The sequence below is a fragment of the Crotalus tigris genome, unplaced genomic scaffold (assembly GCF_016545835.1).
Source record: "Crotalus tigris isolate CLP2741 ecotype Arizona unplaced genomic scaffold, ASM1654583v1 scf7180000017560.2302168, whole genome shotgun sequence".
Lineage (NCBI taxonomy): Eukaryota > Metazoa > Chordata > Lepidosauria > Squamata > Viperidae > Crotalus > Crotalus tigris.
Window position 1 is genome coordinate 714,487 of NW_024096474.1, and position 19,837 is coordinate 734,323.

Below are 19,837 nucleotides of genomic sequence, written 5' to 3' on the forward strand. Positions count from 1 at the left end.
TTTAAAACCTATTTATAAGATTGTTTAATAATTTGACTCTGTACTATGCTGTGGCTAGCAACAGTTGTGAATGACTATGGATGTACAGATCACAAACTAAATCACACAGGATTCTGAGATTCTTGTGTTCTCCAGCATGATGAGTGTAGAATCCACTGGATGGTAATTTCAGCCTTCCTGCTCAGAAGAGACTAGGTCAGAACTTTGGCCACGCCTCCCTCTGGGTGTATCTTCCCAGTTTTGACTTAGTCTCGTGCTCAGTACAGTGCAGAAATTTTGGCTCCTTAACTAGGCTAGGTTAATTGACCATCTATTTTAATCTAAGCTAATCCTTTTTTAGATATCTAAAGTGTAGTTTTTTTCTTTTGTTTTTTTGCAATTGGAACTCGAATTGGCATAGAATTAGTTGGAAATTTGAAAAGGGCCTTCTGGCTTTGAGCGTAACAGGCTCCTGTGAAGAAGGCTGCAGGCCATTTTTTTCTCCGAGTGGGGGTTTTTCATCTCCAATCAAGCGAATCAGCAGAGTGCGGACCAGCCAGCAAGCTGGCTTTTGGAGATCGGAGTCTTTCGAGACTCAGGCTGTTTGGAGGCTTCCATTTCTGGCTTCGTCGCAACGAGGCTCCTCTGGCCGCAGGACTCGGATCGCAGCGGAGGCTGCGCAACTAATAGCAAGTGCCTTTCTATAAAAGGAGGAGAATGCTTATTTGAATTGACTGTTCTTTAAAGTTATTGAGCTAGCAGAGAGGTTGCTTCCCTTCTATTCCCCTCCTTTGGCATTTTCGCTTTTCCTTGAAGGCACTGAATGGGCGTGGGCGTCATTTTGCACGCGGTCACAATTTTGGAAGTATTATTGGGAGCGGCTGCCATTTTGAGTGTATCTTTAGGCGCAGCCGCCATTTTGAGAGTGTCTTTAGGCACGAAAGCCAATTTGTGGGGACCTCGGTTCCTCTTCAAGACATTGAGGCCTGCCTTATTTACCACTGGCCTGCGTTGTCAGGCCTTTAACTGGGGGGGAGTTTATCAGCTTGTTTTCAGGCGAATCACAGATTGATTTCTGGTGTGTATTGGAGTTATTGTTCCGATTACTCATTGGTGGTTCTGTCACATATACTTATTTCTGGTGTGAGTTGAGCAAAGGGGAAATTATTTTTAGACCACCTGTTCCAATTAGAGAGTGGCATTTGTCACTGGCCTAGACAGGCAGTTCTAGGGAGCTGTCTGGCTGTCCTTGCCATTGCTGTTGTGCAGAGCGAGGATCGTTTTCCATCTCTGTCAACTAGATCTGCGTGTTTGGGTTCCCCCCACTTCTGGATATCTCCTACCCGGATTATCTAGACTGCAATGGCAGACAGTTCCTCGCCCCAGGCATCACAGGGCTCTGGTATTCCCCATGCACAAACAAAGCGCAGATCTACTGATTTGGACGCGGGGGGAAAGCAAAAGCCAAGACAAAACACATTTCTACCAAAGAGCCCTCCAAGTCAGCCGAGCGAGAGGCCTCGAGGAGACACCTGGCGCTGGAAAGGGAATTCTCCAAAGCCCAAAGGCTCATGTCCAGTGAAGCTGAAGTGGTTCCCCCCCATCCCATTGGACACTTCTCCATTTGAGCCTCCATTTGTACCTTCTCATGATGCCCCTAGGACTTGGTCTCCTCAGGGGGAAACTGAGCAGGTTGGTCCCCCTTGCTCCTCATCATCTATTCATCAAGGCCCTGAGGACACATTTATTCCAGCTGAGGCTGGTGCTAGTTCTATGGAACAAAGGGATATGTGGTCAGATCAGTTTCAGTCTTTCATGCACAATGCGTTTATGCAATTCATGTCTTCTAGGGGACAACGACCCTTGCAACCACTACCTTCTATACCTCCTTCTCAAGTGGGACGTACTACAGTCTCCGGTTCAGGCGTTTCTGAGACTTCTTCCCAGCTAGGGGAGGAGGGATCTGTTTGACCTGGAGATAGCTGACACGCCCATGTCAGAGGATGAGGAGGCAGCGCCCGAACAGGCGCCAACTTCGGGGCTTTTTGACCCTTCTCTTTTCAGGTCTCTACTGATAAAGGCCATTACCACCGCCAACCTCACTTCGGTACAGGAGGAGAAACCTTCTACCTCCACCAGTCAGGAATCTAACCCATTGTTCGCTGAACAGGTCGTGGAGGACAAGCAGATTCCTTGTCCACAGGTTTTCCGTACTACAGTGGAGAAACAGTGGTCATCCCTGGCTACTCTGCCTTCTCCTAATAGTACAGAGAAGAAACTGTTCAATGTTTCTTCTTCATTTGTTTCCCTCTTGGAGGTGCCTTCTGTAGATACTCCCCTGACTTCTTTGTTTTCCATATCTGCTATTCCAGGGGATATGGCTGAGGCCCTGAAAGCGGAGGACAAGAAGTTTGAAGTTTCTCTCCGCCGAACGCACCAGGCTTTGGCATGGGCGATCATCCTCTTTCTTCGCCAGGGCATCAATCATGTGGCTTCGTGAACTGCAGGCAGTTGTTCCACCAGATCAGGTTCGGACACATCAGACACTAGGGAAGCTAGTGGCTGCTTCAGAGTACGTGGCAGACGTTTCTCTTCATTCAACCAGGTACTCTGCCAGATCCATTGCAGCCACGGTTGCCTCTCGTAGGTTACTATGGCTGAAACAGTGGAGAACGGACTTGAAGTCAAAGTGGCGTCTGTCCACATCCAAATAGCGGTACACAGTTGTTCGGGTCAATCGTCGAACCGCACATTATCGAGGGCAAGGATAAACGCAAGATTCTGGCTCACCCCTCCAAACGGTTGAATAGGCGGCCCCAGCAGGAGTTCCGTCGGCAGGCCTTCCATCCCAGTGGTTCCTGGGAGTGGAGGCAGCCCTTTCGGGCAGGGCAGTTCTGGGGTTGGTCAAGAGGCTCGCGATCTTTTCCCCCCAGGCAAGATCATACACAGGACTGCCAAAGCATGGGTGCCAAGGGCCAATTCCAATCCAAACGTCCCTTCCGGGGCTCGGGTGGCCGCCCGTACAGGCGGTCCAAGTGATGCCAAAGAGGACTCTCCCATCGGGGGTTGCCTGGCGCTGTTCAGCGACATTTGGGAGGTGACCACTACCGACTCTTGGGTCAGGGAAACCGTCAAGTATGGTCTCACCCTAGAGTTCTACTCTCTTCCCCCAGACCGTTTCATACAGTGTCTGGTGTCACGAAACGCAACCAAGGCAAAATTGGTAGCCACGACCATCTCCCATCTGTCAGAAATCAAAGCCATAGAACCAGTACCATTGGATCAAGAAAGAAAGGGGTTTTACTCCATTCTCTTTTACTCCATTCTCTCAAAGCCTCAGGAGGATGGAGAGCGATACTGGACTTAAAGGGTCTGAACTACTTCTTGACCTACAGAAGGTTCAAGATGCAGACCCTAAAGTCCATTCTCACCAGTATCAGGAAAGGGGATTTCCTCTCCTCCATAGATCTGACAGAGGCGTACTTACACATCCTGATACTTCCAGAACACCGCAGGTTCCTCCGGTTTTGTTACGCACACCGGCATTACCAGTACAGAGCCCTTCCCTTTGGTCTATCTTCAGCTCCAAGGGTTTTCACAAAAATTTTGGCAGTCTTGGCGGCTGACCTCAGGATGATGCCGGTGCGCGTGCAATGCTATCTAGACGACATTTAGTGCAGTCTAGCTCCTTTCAGTCAGCCCAGTCAGACCTGGAAGTCACAATACATACCTTTCAGGTTCACGGGTTCTCAGTGAACTTCAAAAAGAGCCACACGATCCCCACAAAGCGCCTCCTACATCTTGGGGCGATCATAGATTCAGACCTTTGTAAGGTCTATCTTTCACAGGAACGTCGGGTCAGCATCCGAAAACTGGTATATCAAGTTCGGAGGGACAAAGTAGTGAGCCGAGGTGGCGCAGCAGTTAGAGTGCAGTACTGCAGGCCACTTTAGCTGACTGTGTTCAGCAGGTCAGCGGTTCAAATCTTACCGGCTCAAGGTTGACTCAGCCTTCCATCCTTCCGGGGTAGGTAAAATGAGGACCCAGATTGTTGGGGGCAATGTAACTATATATATACATTGCTTACTGGTGTACACCGCTTAGAGAGTGCTTGCACTTAAAGCGGTATATAAGTCTCATAAATAAATAAATAAATAAATAAATAAATAAATAAAGTAGTGCCCCTGGTACAGCTGTCTCAACTCTTGGGAAAGATGGTTTCTTGCATGGGGATCGTTCTATGGGCCAGGCTTCACTCAAGAAGCCTCCAATGGTTCCTCCTTCCCTTTCAGAAACAGAACCTCAGTTCCTCCAACAGAAAGGTCAGGGTTCCCCACCACACTTTGTTATTCCTCCTATGGTGGGCTTCATCCGCAATGACCTAGGGGACCATTTTCAAGGAGCCCCTCAGGCTTACCTTGACTACAGACGCCAGTCTGTTCGGTTGGAGTGCCCATCTTCAAACCTATCTGGCCCAGGGACAGTGGTCCCGGTCGGACCTAGTTCACAATATAAATTGGCTCGAACTCAGGGCCATACACTTAGCATTCCGGCAGTTTTCCTCCCTAGTGACGGGACAGCACGTCCTGATTCTGACGGATAACGTGGCGGCCAAGGCTCACGTCAACAAACAGGGAGGGACCCGGTCCTGGTCGCTCATGCAGGAGGCCTTGGATCTAGGTCTGTGGGCAGAGTCCAACCTGGAGTCCATCAGGGCGGAACACATTTCGGGGCAAGCGAATCGACAAGCAGATTCCTGACCACTCGGAGTGGCGACTGGACCCGGCACTGTTCAGGGACATCTCAATAAGGTTTGGTTGTCCACATCTGGACCTCTTTGCCTCCCCGTCAAACATTCAACTTCCCAGGTTCTTCTCCAGGTTCCCGACACGGGGAGCGGAGGGAACGGATGCCCTTCGGTGACAGTGGCCGGGGGGCCGCTTTATGCCTTTCCTCCCCTTCTGTTGTTACAGGCAACCATCCGCAAGCTGATTCAGGAAAGGGCGGAGATAATCTTGATTGCTCCACATTGGCCAAGGCATCCGTGGTTTGCCGACCTTGTGGATGTATCGCTCTCACCGCCGTGGAGGATTCCCCCAGAATGAGTGGCTCTCAGCCAAGGGAATCTTCAGCACCCAGATCCACAGTGGCTCCAGCTAGCTGCCTGGCACTTGAGTGGGAAGATTTAGTAATAGTAATAGTAGTAAAGTTGGAAGGGACCTTGGAGGTCATCTAGTCCAACCCCCTGCTCAGGCAGGAAACCCTATACCATTTCGGACAAATGGCTGTCCAGTCTCTTCTTAAAAACTTCCAGTGTTGGAGCATTTACTGCTTCTGGAGGCAGGCTGTTCCACTGATTAATTGTTCTCACTGTCAGGAAGTTTCTCCTTAGTTCTAGGTTGCTTCTCTCCTTGATTAGTTTCCACCCGTTGCTTCTTGTCTTCTTAGCTAGGCAATCCTATTAGCTAGGTAATCCTTAGCTAGGCAATCCTTCTTAGCTAGGCAATCCTATTCGTCCGGGTTGATCTTGATGATTCAGGCCTCAAGGCGCCCCTCGACTAATAGAATTTATAATGCCACGTGGAGGAACTTCTGCACGTGGTGCACTAAGCAAAATCTCAGGCTGCTCTCGGTCACAATTCCCAATATTTTGGACTATCTGCTGGAAGGTATGAACAAAGGTTTATCACCTAGTACCATCCGCAGGCAGATCGCGGCCCTGTCAACGGTCCTTACCTGTGACAACTAGGTTCCTTTGTCGCAACATCTGGCGGTTAGTGCTTTCCTAAAGGGGGCAGTTAACGCTAGACCACCCGCGGTACATCGCTATCCGTCTTGGGACCTACCTAGGGTGTTACAGGCTTTGACCTCTCCTCTGTTTGAACCTCTCAGTTCTTGTTCTCTTCATTTTCTGTCTTTGAAAGTGGCATTCCTAGTAGCCATAACATCGGCTAGAAGGATTTCGGAATTGGCCGCACTTTCGGTTAGGAGTGATTTGTGCACCTTTTTCGAGGATAGGGTGGTCCTCAGATTGGACCCTTCCTTCATTCCAAAGGTCAATACCTTGTTTCACAGGTCCCAAGACTTAGTTCTTCCAAATTTCTGTCCGAATCCTTCACATAGTCTAGAACGACAGTGGCATAAATTGGATGTGCGCAGGGCTCTGCATCATTACGTCAAGCGAACCTCAGCCTTTTGCAAGTCAGAGGCCTTGTTCGTGTCCTTTCAACCCTCCGCCATGGGTCAGAAGGTTTCATCTTCGACCATTGGTAGGTGGATAAGAGCATGCATTGCTCGGGCCTATCTTTCTCAGTCACTTCCAGTTCCTGTACACATCACGGCTCACTCGACGCGCAGCGCAGCTGCATCAGCAGCTTGGTCCACGTAAGCTTCGGTCGAGGAGATTTGTAGGGCAGTGACGTGGCCCTCCCCTTCCTCATTTGTCAGGCATTATAGGATAGATAGTTTTGCAGCGGCGGACGCCGCGTTTGGTAGACGGGTCCTACAACAGGTTGTTTCTTCTCAGGGGACACAAGCCTAGACTCCCCCCCCCCGTAGGGACATGAGTGGCTTTGGTATGTCCCATCCGGTGGATTCTACACTCCTCATGCTGGAGAAGGGGCGTTGTCTTACCTGAACGCCTTTTCTCAGCATGATGATGTAGAATCCACACCCTCCCGTTAGGGTAGTGTCACGATGATTGGAGCCATTGCGCCGGACTTCGTCAGGGATGCTTCGCCTTGTCAAAACTGGGAAGACACACCCAGAGGGAGGCGTGGCCAAAGTTCTGACCTAGTCTGTTCTGAGCAGGAAGGCTGAAATTACCATTCGGTGGATTCTACATCATCATGCTGAGAAAAGGCGTTCAGGTAAGATAATGCCCCTTTGCTTTTCTAATTGCTTTCTGCAGTTGGAAAACTTAATAACTTTATTGACTTTTTAAAACAAAAAATTAAATTATAAGCAGAAAAGAAAAAAGGATTAGTGCAAAATTTTGGGGGTATAATATGCAATTAAATCAATGGAAGTATATGTGGAAAGGTTGAAATTTATTTTTCTGAAATATATTATTGAATTATAATCAATGTAAATTTCAGCCCTTTCTTCCACTTATAAAATAAAAACATTCTATGGAACTTTCTTTTATTTTTGATAACAGCATCAAGAGTTTTATATACACAATGATGGAAGATTTACAAATACCTACAATGGAAGAATGTGAAGCTGATGGAATCAGCGGAGATGGCAAAATTAGCTTTGATTAAAGAAAAGATTTTGACCAATTTTATTTTTATTTGGAAAATACTTGGATTTTTTTGCAAGAAATGGTCAATCAATAATATTTATTCAGTCAATGACAGCAAAATTTTAAAGATATTTTTTTTTTGCAAGAAATGAAGTGATGATTTTAGGATTTGATTATTAGAATTATATGGGATTATAGAAATAATGCAGACAAATGTTAATCTTAGAAGAAGAGTTTGATGTATTCTTTTATTCATATTTGTACTAAAGAATATTAGAAGTCATTCTTTTTTCCTTTTTCTTTTATTTAGGCACTTCTGTCCTCTCTCTTTTTTAATCTTTTCTCTTTCTTAAACTTTTTTTTTCTTGTCTGCTTATCTGTTTATGTTTTTAATTTTTTGATTTTGAAAAGTAATTGGAAAACTTCTAATTTCTGTTAATGCTAAACCACAGTTTATAGTCCTGGATTTTGCCAAAATTTTAATTTATGAATTCAGATGTAATAGAAAACAAGGTATCACCATTAATTATATAGTATTCTACATATGGTGCATTAAGAGAGGAAAAATATGTGAACTTAATTCTTAGATTTGTGAATATAGATAATATTAAACAACGTTGTATTCCTATTTTTATTATAGTATTTAGACCTTTCAGTAATTTTCCTAATAAAATGTTTAATTCTAATTTGCTATATTTTTCAGTGTATAGGGAGACAAATACTTGAGAGTTTATGTGGCTTAATACATAGATATATCTAAATGACAAAATAACATAGTAGGCCAAGTTGATTTAAACAGAAAAAGAAATAAGGCTACTCCTGGTCTATATTTTTAAAATAGAAATGGAAGTTAACACAGATGATATTTTACCACCTTAACCCAACAATCCTGCAGAAAAGAAACCATGAAGAAGACTTTATTCCTTAGTGTGTTCATTTTACATAGATTTTTAAAAATCTAACTGTGAATTTCTCCATAAAAGCCTTTGAAGTATTATTTTTATATGTTTATCTATAAAAACCTTGATACAATCCTAGTATTATTAGTATTGTTTACTTAGGTAAATACCTTGCAAGCTGGATTAATACTATTTCTTGTTTCTTTCTTTACACTGCAGGGTCTGAATGTAATCTTTAATGTAGCCCTGGCTCTCTTAAAGGTAAGATAATCCTGTAAAATTCTTTTTATCTTTCTCTATTCACTCACTTCAGCAAGTCCACAGAAGTACCTTGGTGCCATAATTGTTACTATATTTTCTATATACACATAATTTTATTTACTATTTTGATTAATTGGTTTCTGAAAAACGTAATAGAAAAGAGAATGTTCCGAGCTCCAGCTGCCTCTCCCTCAGGCTTGTGTGCACTGCCGCCGCTTCAGCTCATTCCTTTCCGCCCCACTACCACTTCTCTAAGACAGTCACATACCACCCGCCAGGTGCCAAAGTACCACCGGTAGTACGCGTACCACCGGTTGAAAAGTCCTGTGCTAGATGTCATCTTTAAAGCTATACATGACATGAAGCCAGATTATTTGCTAGACTGTCTCTCCCAGTTCTTTTTGCCCATCCTATAATATTAGGCAAAGCATGCAATCTATGGGGCTTCCTGTTGAAGCAGGGTCATCTGTGAATCCTTGGAAGTTTGTCAATCTGTCTGTCATTGTACCTATTTTATGGAACAGCTTCCCCACTAAGATATGGACAGGCCCTATCTTTCTGATCTTCTGGAATGCTGTGATGATCTGGTTATTTCCCCAGGCAATTGGACTGAGCTTTTAATGGAGTTGTGGGTGTGGGTATGCCTAATGGGTTGGTGTCAAAATTTTGTCAGGGTCCTCCTATCCCGTTTGTGTTGGAAGCACTATTTAAGGTGCTTCCAGGTTGAAAGGATTAGCTGATGACATCACCATTGCACGGGGGATGCTCACGGAGTCTCCTTGCATGTCCTTGTCAAGGAACTGGAGTGAATGACAGGAGCTCACCCCACCATGCACCAGCACTTGGGTCTCGAATGCGGGCTTGCTAATCTCCAACCCAGAGTCCTAACCACATGAGCCACTGCGTTCCAAGTCCTTAACTTTCCTTTTAAATGTTTGTGAATTTTAGCTTTGTTCTTTAGTTCTCTCTGCCATCCCGAGTACCTTTGGTAGATGAGTGGCTAAATATATTTGTTAAATAAATTAATAAAGGAATGAACAAATGAATAACGTACGCACTTTGTTTCTGGTAATTGGCATCAGATGTGAATATGGTTGACTATAACAATCTACAAAGCTTCCTTTCTACTTGTTATGGAAGGAATTTAAATTTCTTGGCACAATTTGGAATAACAAATTGTGCTATTGTGCTACAATGCTATTTTAAAAGCAGCAAATATGTGACTTGCTAATGGTATGCAAGTGATAGCAGTGTCTAGCAGGTGATAGAATGTATATAATAGTATCTATCCTGCTTGTATAATTGTCTTCCTTTCATGAATATGTCTTAAGAAAATTTCTTCATCTGCACTGCTGTGAATTTGTGCCTGCCCAAAAACTCTTGTCTGAAGCTCCTTAAAAGAAAAGTTTACACATTGTGCATTCCCTTTAGCAAGTTCTTTGTCACCTTCCACAGCTATAGTGCATTAGGAACACATACTGCTGCTAGGCTCCCTGGCTTGTGGTCAACAGAAGCTACCCAGACTTTTCACATGGCACAACTAGATAAGGATTGTTACTGAACTAGATTGAAACTAATTTAAGCAGGCAATTGCTGTCTATCAATGTGAGAGTGCTAAACTTAAATCTTCCTTTTTCCTGCTTTCCCTTTTCCATGACTCAACATGAGTCCTAGATTTGCATTTTTCAGGCTTGTTTCTAGGTGGCAGTTAATTGTTGTTGTAATTAGCATAGAATTGCTAACAGAAATTGTAGTTTTACTGTTTTCATACATTTTATTTCTGGTGTTTTAATTCTATTTCTGTAAGCTGTCCTAAGGCTCTAGGGAATGGATTGCATACAAGTATAGTAAATAAATAAGCACAAAGAAATTTATTTTATGCCCATATTTTACATTTCTATTTAAAGTAGCAGCCCGGTTTCATTTAAATTAGGACATCATCCTCCAATTATATTTTTTCATTTGCCATTGTATGGAAAGGACTATATCACAATTATTGCTTGCTCTATATTATATTTATAATGTGTTTTTAATATATAATATTTGCACATTTGCACAGATGTTTTACATTAATCAGCTATATTTTTATTATTAATCAATTCAATTTCTTTATTCAAGGGGTAGCTCTAAATAATAAATAATAAAAAATAGGATTAAGCTGATATTTTAAAAAAATGACAATATTTCACTATTAGCTCAAAGAGAGCATTTTAGTCTTCTAAGAAATTCAGAAAGTTGAGCCAAAATTCATAATGACTAAAAAATAGTTGAAATTCCCCCAAAGTGTGAAATATTTATTAGAAAACTAATGTATCATCTTATTTAGCTCATGAGCTTGTTTTTCACTCTAGAATGAAAAAATTAGAATAGCAAAACTTGAAAGATTCTGTCACTTTCAAATATTTTTGAGCACCTAATAGAAATATCACAGATTAATTTCTTGCATTTTATGGTCCAATGGCTCTAGAATTTACAGTATTTTTCTTTCTGGGAATTTTTCCTTAAAAGATTGGAGCTTCCTTTGTTATAGTTTTAAGTGAATGGTGTTCAATCTGTTCTAGCAGATTTCTTCTGTTGGCAAGGAATTACTTTATTATGGAAGAATAATTTTGAGACCATCTATCAAATTAATTCCATTTTCAAAAACCTTTGTCACATAAATGTTAAAGGTATAAGAGTTTAGATTTTTTTAATGAACCTGCTCAATTTTTCTGTAGAAAAATGAAAGACCTGTTCTGTGCACGTGTGTTTCAGAAAAAGTGAACATAGTTCAGGGAAAAGTACATTACATGCACTTAAGACTCTGTAGATGTTATCATCTGAAATCACTGTAATCCTTTTATGATCCTCTAACTAAATTAGGAATGGCAAACCTATGTATTTATAGATGTCATTGAGCATTTCTGATAAGTTGCACCGTTGGGAATTGTAGTTCAGCAATATCTGGAAGACCGGAGATTCCTCACCCCTTATATTTGAACTTGTCCTTATAAATCCTGTAATTTTAAGGGAATGCTGTTTCAAAATCTAAAAACAAATTTATTTCATGTTTAATACAGTTAGTTATTATATTCCCTTCCGTTATCATGGGCTTCAAGTCATGTCATCCAAATTAGCAAAGAATTAGGAGATCAATTAGTGGCCTGGTTCATGCACAACAATATGGCATAATGTGGTTTGCATGTGTTGATCTTTACATTTTGGCTTGTACAAGTCATTGTTAAAACATACTCAGTTTTTTTTTCCTGAACAATTTATGTGTAAATTTAGTCAGGTGATAAGTGTCTTTTTCTGTAAAACCTAATTTGTACACATATCTCAGGCATGCTTTCAGATTTTTCTCTGTGGGTATTTTCAGCAAATATATTTGGCTTCTAAAGAATGTCATGTTTGCTGTTTTAGGAGAGTAAACTGCTAGGAGTCTTCTGGCAAGATATAAATGTAAAAAATAAATAATTTCTTTTTCATTAAATGCTCGATGCTCATGTAGGGCTGTGTTAGAAAAAGAAACATTGTAAGACATCTATTTTCATTAATAAGCAAACTTGCAACTATTTTCTGCAAGAATGATTGTATTTATGCTATATCTATCTATATATGTATGTGTGTGTGTGTGTGTATATATATATATATATACACATACATACATACATACATACACATATACATATATATATATATATAAAATTTAAACTCATGCTTAGTAGCCTTTTAAAATCATTTTTATGAGATAGATGATTATATGGGAATGGTCTTGGGGACCAGTCAAAGAGATGGTCAGGTGAGAGGGTATAGCCACAACTGTATAAAGGACAGAGCAAAAGGCTCAGGAGGGACCCACCCTAAGTTGCGGGGCTGCAAAGGTGACAATGGCAGAATTGTACTTTCAGACTTGCAAGAGTTTGCTAATGTAACTTTACAATAATGTGTAATTATCTGGCCATGGTTCCTCTAGTCCAGAGGTTCTTAATCTTTTTGAACGAATCGCCCCCTTGAGCCAATGAGGAAGTTGTCATCGCCCCCTCCCCCAACATAACCTCTCAATCACAACATAGGAAATAATTCTTCAATTTATGCAAACACTTTTTTTGTTTTCTTTAAAATTGTCATCAGGACATATCGATGCAAATAATTTATTTCTAGCCTTTTTTCCATATCTCCCATATTCTGGCCAATGGCGCACCACTGCATGGGTAGAGGCTGCTGTGCAACGCGCATGAAGATAAGCAATGCATCTTCACATATGTATGGCGTTCTGTACTGAAGCTAGCTGGAGGAACATTTGAAAACACAATTCAATCCACTAATAGCAAGCGATCTGATGTTTTTATGCGACAGATATACAGCGATTCACTGTACGAAAAAGTCTCAAGTGTCCCCAAAACTTCTTGCTCCATCGGTCCCATATCGCCCCCTTTTTGTTCCTTCGCCCCCCGCATCACCCCTTTTTGTTCCATCACCTCCCTGAAAAATGAAATCACCCCCTGGGGGGCAGTATCGCCCAGGTTAAGAAATACTGCTCTAGTCTACCTGGTAAGGCTGACAGATACTGTACTATCTGGGTGCCCGATTTACATAGTGTTGATTGTTTTCTACAGAGTGATGCAATTATTCAGTCTTAGTTTTTTCAGCTAAATTGAGATGCTGAATTCCATACAATAATTCAACATCCCCATGGTGAGTGGAATTCTTTGGAGACTGAAGAATACATCCATATATCGTGACTGAGTTTTTCTCAGTTTGCTGGGATAAAGAGCCAACAGCATATTATTTCTTCTTATTGTAAAAAAGAGCAGGAGACAGAGGCCCTAGGTTTTGGTCCCAATGTTTGATGCTTTTCATGCCATTTCTCAGGGTAGAACTATATCTTACAGTTCCCCTGTTCTTGGATTTTGCTGCAAATCTGCATAGGAATGGCCAATTAGCAAACAAAGCTTTAGGGGAGGAAAAAGGCAAATTGCTCCTGTCATGGAAACACAACAAAACAAGTCACAACGGAGAAAAGGAGCCATGGTGTATTTATTAATACAGAAAGAAAAAAAAATAGCCTCTTTCTTACCCTAACCCTAACCCTTTCTATGGAAAGTCATGAAGAAGACAAAACTTTTTGACATGATGTTCTTCCACAGTCTACCTGTGAATGCCATAATAGTTTTTCAGAACTAAAGCATCAACAAAACCTGAACAAGCAAAGCACAACTCTGGCTTATGCACGAAAAAGCCAGACTAACTCTCTTTAGTCTGTATCCTTACCGTCACATACTGTCATATACAGTAGGTGTTTCTGGAACTAGGATACTTGTGGTTACTGAGATCATCAGGATTCTCTTAAAGAGTTAATGAATTTGTAGGCACAGGCTGATGTTTGCTTAATTAATTTAATTTAATTTAATTAATCCCTGACTTCTCCATCTTTTCTTTTTAACACAGACTTGATTTCATTTTGGAGTACTGTATGGATATTTGGTGTGATATCTCTTCTGAACACCAGAGAGCAGTGCCCAACAGACACACAGTCCTTCTTGAATGGCTGATTAGATGAACTATACAGAGTGCATAGGGACTGTTGATCCCGCAGATAGAAACACCTATGCAAGAATAAGTGTTTCATAAATGACTGAATATGCTGAATCCTGATACAGTATGATATCAAGTATGAAATCATATATATAAAAAAGAAAGAAAAGAATATATTCTTTCTATATATAATAACCTCATCACAATTAGAAGAACAAACAATTTTAGTAACTTATCACCTTCTTCTGAAATACAACAAATGATTTCCTCTTCTCATATTTCATCTCCTTCTCTGTAAACAAATCCTTAAAAGTCTCATTGTTCAGCCAGGTCAGCAAAAGCCCACAAAGGGTTACCACAGAAAACAACATACCTACTTTAATCATAATCAAAAAAATCAATTTTATATTCCTTTTTACTTTTAACAGTCTTGATCTTTTTATATTCCTTTCTTTTTCTTTCAACTATTTTATTCGTTAATCCTGGAACCTGATTCCTTCTGATTTATTCTTTGCCCCTGCTCGTGAAATTCTTCTTTAAGCAGTCTCTTCCATACATTCAGTGTAAGAAAATTATTCATGTCACTCTATTGTTTTGGTAAGGCATCATCCAATTTCATTTGTTTATCCAGTGTAGCATTTTCTTCCACATCATTCTCATAGTCCATCATTTTAGATCCACTTTCAAATCAGACTCAGTACTATCTAGTAAAGCTAGTCATTTTTTATATTTTCTTCCAAATACAGCTTGTCTATAATGGTAGACATTTTTAAAATTAACATTTGCGTCTGTTTGCTCCATTTTGTATTAGTATGTTAAATTTGAGTTCTCTTTTAACTGTAATTTTTAATTCCACCTGATTTCCTCTAATGTCCTCTAATGTCTAACATTCAAAATCTCATTTTATCATTTATATATATTTTAAATACTCAAAACAGCAGCATTTTCCTATGGGGAGGGTTCTTACGATTAGTTTCAAATTTTTATTTCAAATCCATCTGAACTCCTAGTCTGTTTATAACTTTCCAAAATCAACATTCTAATCACCCTTTTGCTGTTTATTCCATAAGAGAGATTTTTAAAAAAGTCTTTACAGTTATATAAAATTTCTTTTGCTGAGGATTGAAGGAAACTTACCTAATAGAATAAACTTGCCATTATGAAGATTCTCTGAGAGATGATGACCACGGAAGAGTTGCTGGTGTGAAGGACTATAGTGAGGTGGCAGTTTCCCAGGAAAGAGGGAACACATTCCCGAAAGATGGGAGATAGAGATACTGCTGAGGTTTTCAAGAAAGGACTGGACAACTATTTGTCCAGGATGATATAAGATCTCTGCCATGGGCATAGCATTGGAGTAGAAGACCTCCAAGGACTCTTCCAGCACTATGATTCCATGTAGGAGAGCAGAAATATAATTAATAAAAATGTCAAAATTAGCTTATATGATGTATCTTAATAAAATCAGTGTAGAAAAAAGTTGGCAAACCAGGTTTTTTAAAAATAAATAAATAATATAAATGCAAAATTACTTAAATAAATAGTTGATTTCTGGCAATATCCAGCCAGATACATCCAAGAATTCCTAAACAATTCATAGCAGTTACAGCAAATAGGCAACAAAGTTATTTCTAACATTTTTTTCTTTAAAAAAGAAATAACTTGTTAAAAACTGCACACAAACACATATGGACAAAGCCTACTGTGTTTCCCCCAAAATAAAACTGGGTCTTATATTTATTTTTGGTTCAAAAGACCCATTAGGGCTTATTTTGAGGGGGATGTCTTATTTTTTCATGTACAGGAGGCGGCGAGCACACCAAGGCATCTGGCAGCAGGTTGCAGCCCGCCAGCCCTTTGGCTGACACACTCTGGTCCGCAAAGTGCAGGTGAGTGGGAGCGCTGCTACTGCCAGGCCAACCCTCCAAGCAGCAGGCAGAGGTGTGGGGGGGAGGCATGTGATCCATCTCATTGGACGTGCTGTGCAGCTGCCCATCCACTCTATCCCACTCTATCTGCTTGGCCACGACTGCAGTGGGGCAGGCCAGGCGATGAGCATTGCACTCTGAGCAGCCCTGGCCAGACACTGCATGCATAGCCGGAACCCAGGAGCACCCCTGCCTCCTTAGCAGATGGTGGGATGGAGTGGGCAGGTGGCTGCGCTGTCTTTTAACAGGCTTATTTTTGGAGTTGGGCTTATATTATGAGCACGCTGAAAAATCATGCTAGGGCTTATTTTTTGGTTGTGTCTTATTTTCAGGGAAACATGGTATTACCTTCACTAAACTATAGAATACAAGTAATCCTCAATTTACGACTGGCCACTTAGCAATGATTTGAAATTACAACAAAACTTGCTAGGGATATTTAGCCTCTGTTTCCAAAATTCCAGTGACTACTCACCTGGTCATGTGATCACATGTCATGTGTTCTGCAACCAGGCCACATTTATATGACCACATTTTATGATGGTTTTTCCAAAAACCAGCATTTACTTCTGTTTGGTTTTTTTTTTTGGCAAACCTGGCCCATAGCAAACTATGGTTTATTAACAACTACAGCATTTGCTTAATGACCAGCACAAAAAGATTGTAAAATTTGTCAGTCATATGGATGGCCTGATTTATAACCATCATGACAACAGCTGTGATGGTCAGACTCCATTAGAGTCGTATGCAGAGGACTAGCTGTAAACACATTTTTTCCTGGATAGTTCACTTTGGGCAGGGAGGAATAATTGCTACGATAAATTTTTCTCCCAAAAGGTTTCAGTTGTTATTCCCCTCCCAGATATCAGGTAATCTAAAATGTCTTCTATTATGGATATGTCATCATGCAAAACTGATAATTAAGCATTAGATTCTTATTATGAAGGTTCTGTTGTGTTTGGGCTGACAGATGCATGGAAACCTCAGCTCAGGCCATCAGTGATTAATCATAGCATTAGTGAGAACGACAGGTTTGCTTTATTCCACATTGCATGGAAGTTGAGTTATGGCAACTGGACTTCTTTTCTTGTTGGTTTGAAACATTTCACTGCTTATCCCAAGTAGCTGCTTCAGACTGGCTGAAAAAGCTACTTGGATAAGCAACAAAATGTTTTGAACCAACAAGAGAAGTGCAGTTGCCGTGACTCAGTTTTCAGATAGCTCTACCTGGATAACTGAGAACCTTCATCGACATTTATTCCAAGCTATATTATGCTCATATATACTATGTTTCCCTGAAAATAAGACCGGGTCTTATATTAATTTTTGCTCCAAAAGACACATTAGGGCTTGTTTTTTGGTTAGATCTTATTTGGGGGAAAATATGGTACTAAATGCGTCCGTCTGGCTCACAGTCTTAATTGGGACTTATTTTTGTGGTGGGGCTTATATTATAAGCATCCTGAAAAATCATGCTAGGGCTTATTTTCCAGTTGGGTCTTATTTTGGGGAAAACATGGTACTGTATAAGGGTGTCCCTGCTTCCTATTTTTCATTTGTTTGATGGATTACTTAAGTTCCGCATGGGTCCAAAGTGTGGGGAGTCCAGCACCTAGCCTAGAGACAAAATGTTAAGTCACATGTCCATAATTTCCTGGGCAACAAGAGAATTAACTCATTACTTGGCATCTTCTACACCAAACTAAAAAGTTCTCAGAAGTCACTGAAAATGTTGAGTGTTTCAATCTGAATGATAGCTAATGTAAACAAGTCAGGCAGAATCTCCATCAAGCAGCAAAGAGATCTGATCTGGCCCTAGGCATACTGAAAGCTTTAATAGTACAATCATTAAATGGCTCATGCTAGCAAGTTCAATCAGCTCCGTAGAATGTATAAAATGACATGGCTACCATCTATGAAGAATAGATTAGATTCATTGAAGGGGAAAAGTCGGTGGAAATCATTTTGCAGCCAAGACCAGAGTGTATAAAGCTAGGTCATGTAGAGAAAAAAAATGTTAAATATCCCTCATGCAAATATGTACATACAAAAAAGATTTCTATGTTGTCTTGTATATGACTTACCTTTTGTGTAAAATACATTTTCAGTTACCCCCCCCCATTTAATATTGTTCTAGATTCAGAATGCTTATTTGATATATTTAGACTGGTCCTCTTGAATTTCTGAAATTTTACCTACACAAAGCTATCTGTCCTGAAAAGTATAATTTGTGTTGCACAAACAGCACAAATACAGACGTTTCACAGTTTTTGCATTTGGCTGTTCTATTTTTCCATCTGTCTTGCATCCATGCAACAATCTGGGTGGGACTGACAAATTTTCCCTCCCTGTTTTCTCTATTCCATATGTCTAGGCAGGATTAAATCTTGATTTGAAAGCCTGTATTGATCAGGGTTAGTATTATGATTGAATTTCAATGTGGCTCGCCTAAGCAAGAGACAACAAGATTGTCTTGTGCCCTGGGCAACTGTGTAGCTAACATATGGAAGGAAGGCGGATTTGGAAGGTCGCTCACCATTGGCTTCTTATGACAGCATTCTCCTCTGAGGCATCCTCTGCATGCTCATTCAGCTGCCTCCGCCTCTCCCCCCCCCCCTTTTTCTATCACTTCATTACCGATTCACAGAGAAAGGTGGCAGCAGCAACAGCAGACGCCTAACCACGCTTGTCACGAATCAGGGATTGCAATGAGCTCATCCTTTTTTTCTTTGCAGCTTTACAACCAGCCTGGGCTTTTTGCTCTTTCTGCTTCTCCTCCTTGTACTTACACGCACTTCCAGGCAAGCTGGGCTATTGCAGCCCTTTTTCTGCATCCTTCTCTGCCATTTTATCTTTTTTTCAGGCATTTTTAGTTCCAAGTCTTCAGCTTATATTTGCAGCTGTACTTTTGGAATACCGGCTTCTTCTGTGCTTCCTCCAAACATGTTTTCTGGGTTTTTTTTTTTTTTTTTTGATATTATACTTGGTTGTCCCTGTTGTGGACAATAAATGCATTGATTTCTAAGAGACCTAAATCTGGCTCCCATAATACTATAGTGCAAAACTGTGGCTTAAGAAGACAGCATTTCTCATTCTGGATACTTGCAGTATTTTGCTGATGGAGGAAGGGGTATCTTGCCCAACCCCAGCTCCCAAGCTCACACCACCCATCAGAAGGACCCAGGATATTCACGATGAGAGAAGCAAGCTTGTGAATGAGTATGCTTGTCGAGTGCTGGAACTTCTGGGGATGGGGCATCGCCTGTTTGTGCCTCGTCTTCTTGCGGTGAGATCCTTGTTTTGTAAAAATGGGTGTCTAGCAAATCTGTCATTCTTGCCTACTGTCTGCCTGTTTTCACATATCCAGCTCTTCTACCGATTCATTGAGAGAGTCTGTCTCTTTTAGTCATTAGAGTGGGAAGCCATGGCACTTAGCTACCTTGCTTCAAAGCCAGGCAGAGGCAGCATAGGGTCCTCCTGTTATTTTGGACAACTCCCATCATATTACATTATTGGTCATGCTGATTGGAGCAGCTTTGTATTCTGGTCCCAAATAGCTCTGCCTATTTTAGATAGTGGGCAGGAAGAACTGGCCACTATTTTGTGAATCCCACATTATTTCTCTGTTCTGAACCTCTGATTTTTATTTTTCTAATGCTCCATTATGTAATTTTTAAAAGCATTGAAAGATGGAAAAATGAACTGTTAATTTTAAATTGATGTCATTTTTTTTTAAAAAAAACCCTATGTTGTATGACTTGTTGCTATTAAAACTGAGGAACATCCTCTTATTCTGCCTTTCTGCTGAGATACAAAGGACAATTTTGTTGGTGTCTTAAGGAAACAATCATGTCTGAACTGAATTCTAAAATAAGGATATTGGCATGAAAATAATAATATGTCTTATTAAATAAGAAAAATATAATTGTTAATGAACTGTGATTCTGAAATATTTATGTATATTCTTATCCTTGATCTGGTGGTGAATATGGAGATCCTATTAGACA

General features: G+C 40.8%; 1 protein-coding gene across 2 annotated transcripts in view; it reads left to right on the top strand.

Moving 5' to 3' along the window:
* The window catches only part of LOC120310235 (rab GTPase-activating protein 1-like), a 102,601-nt gene that overhangs the window by 20,522 nt on the left and 62,242 nt on the right, over positions 1 to 19,837 (top strand). The window contains exon 5 of one of the 2 annotated variants that reach the window (XM_039348488.1): positions 8,344 to 8,385. In XM_039348488.1, the coding sequence (XP_039204422.1) occupies positions 8,344 to 8,385 (42 nt within the window). Of the gene's footprint in view, positions 1 to 8,343; positions 8,386 to 18,487; positions 19,117 to 19,837 lie in introns of those variants that run through there. The other variant, XM_039348439.1, reaches the window with a different exon arrangement.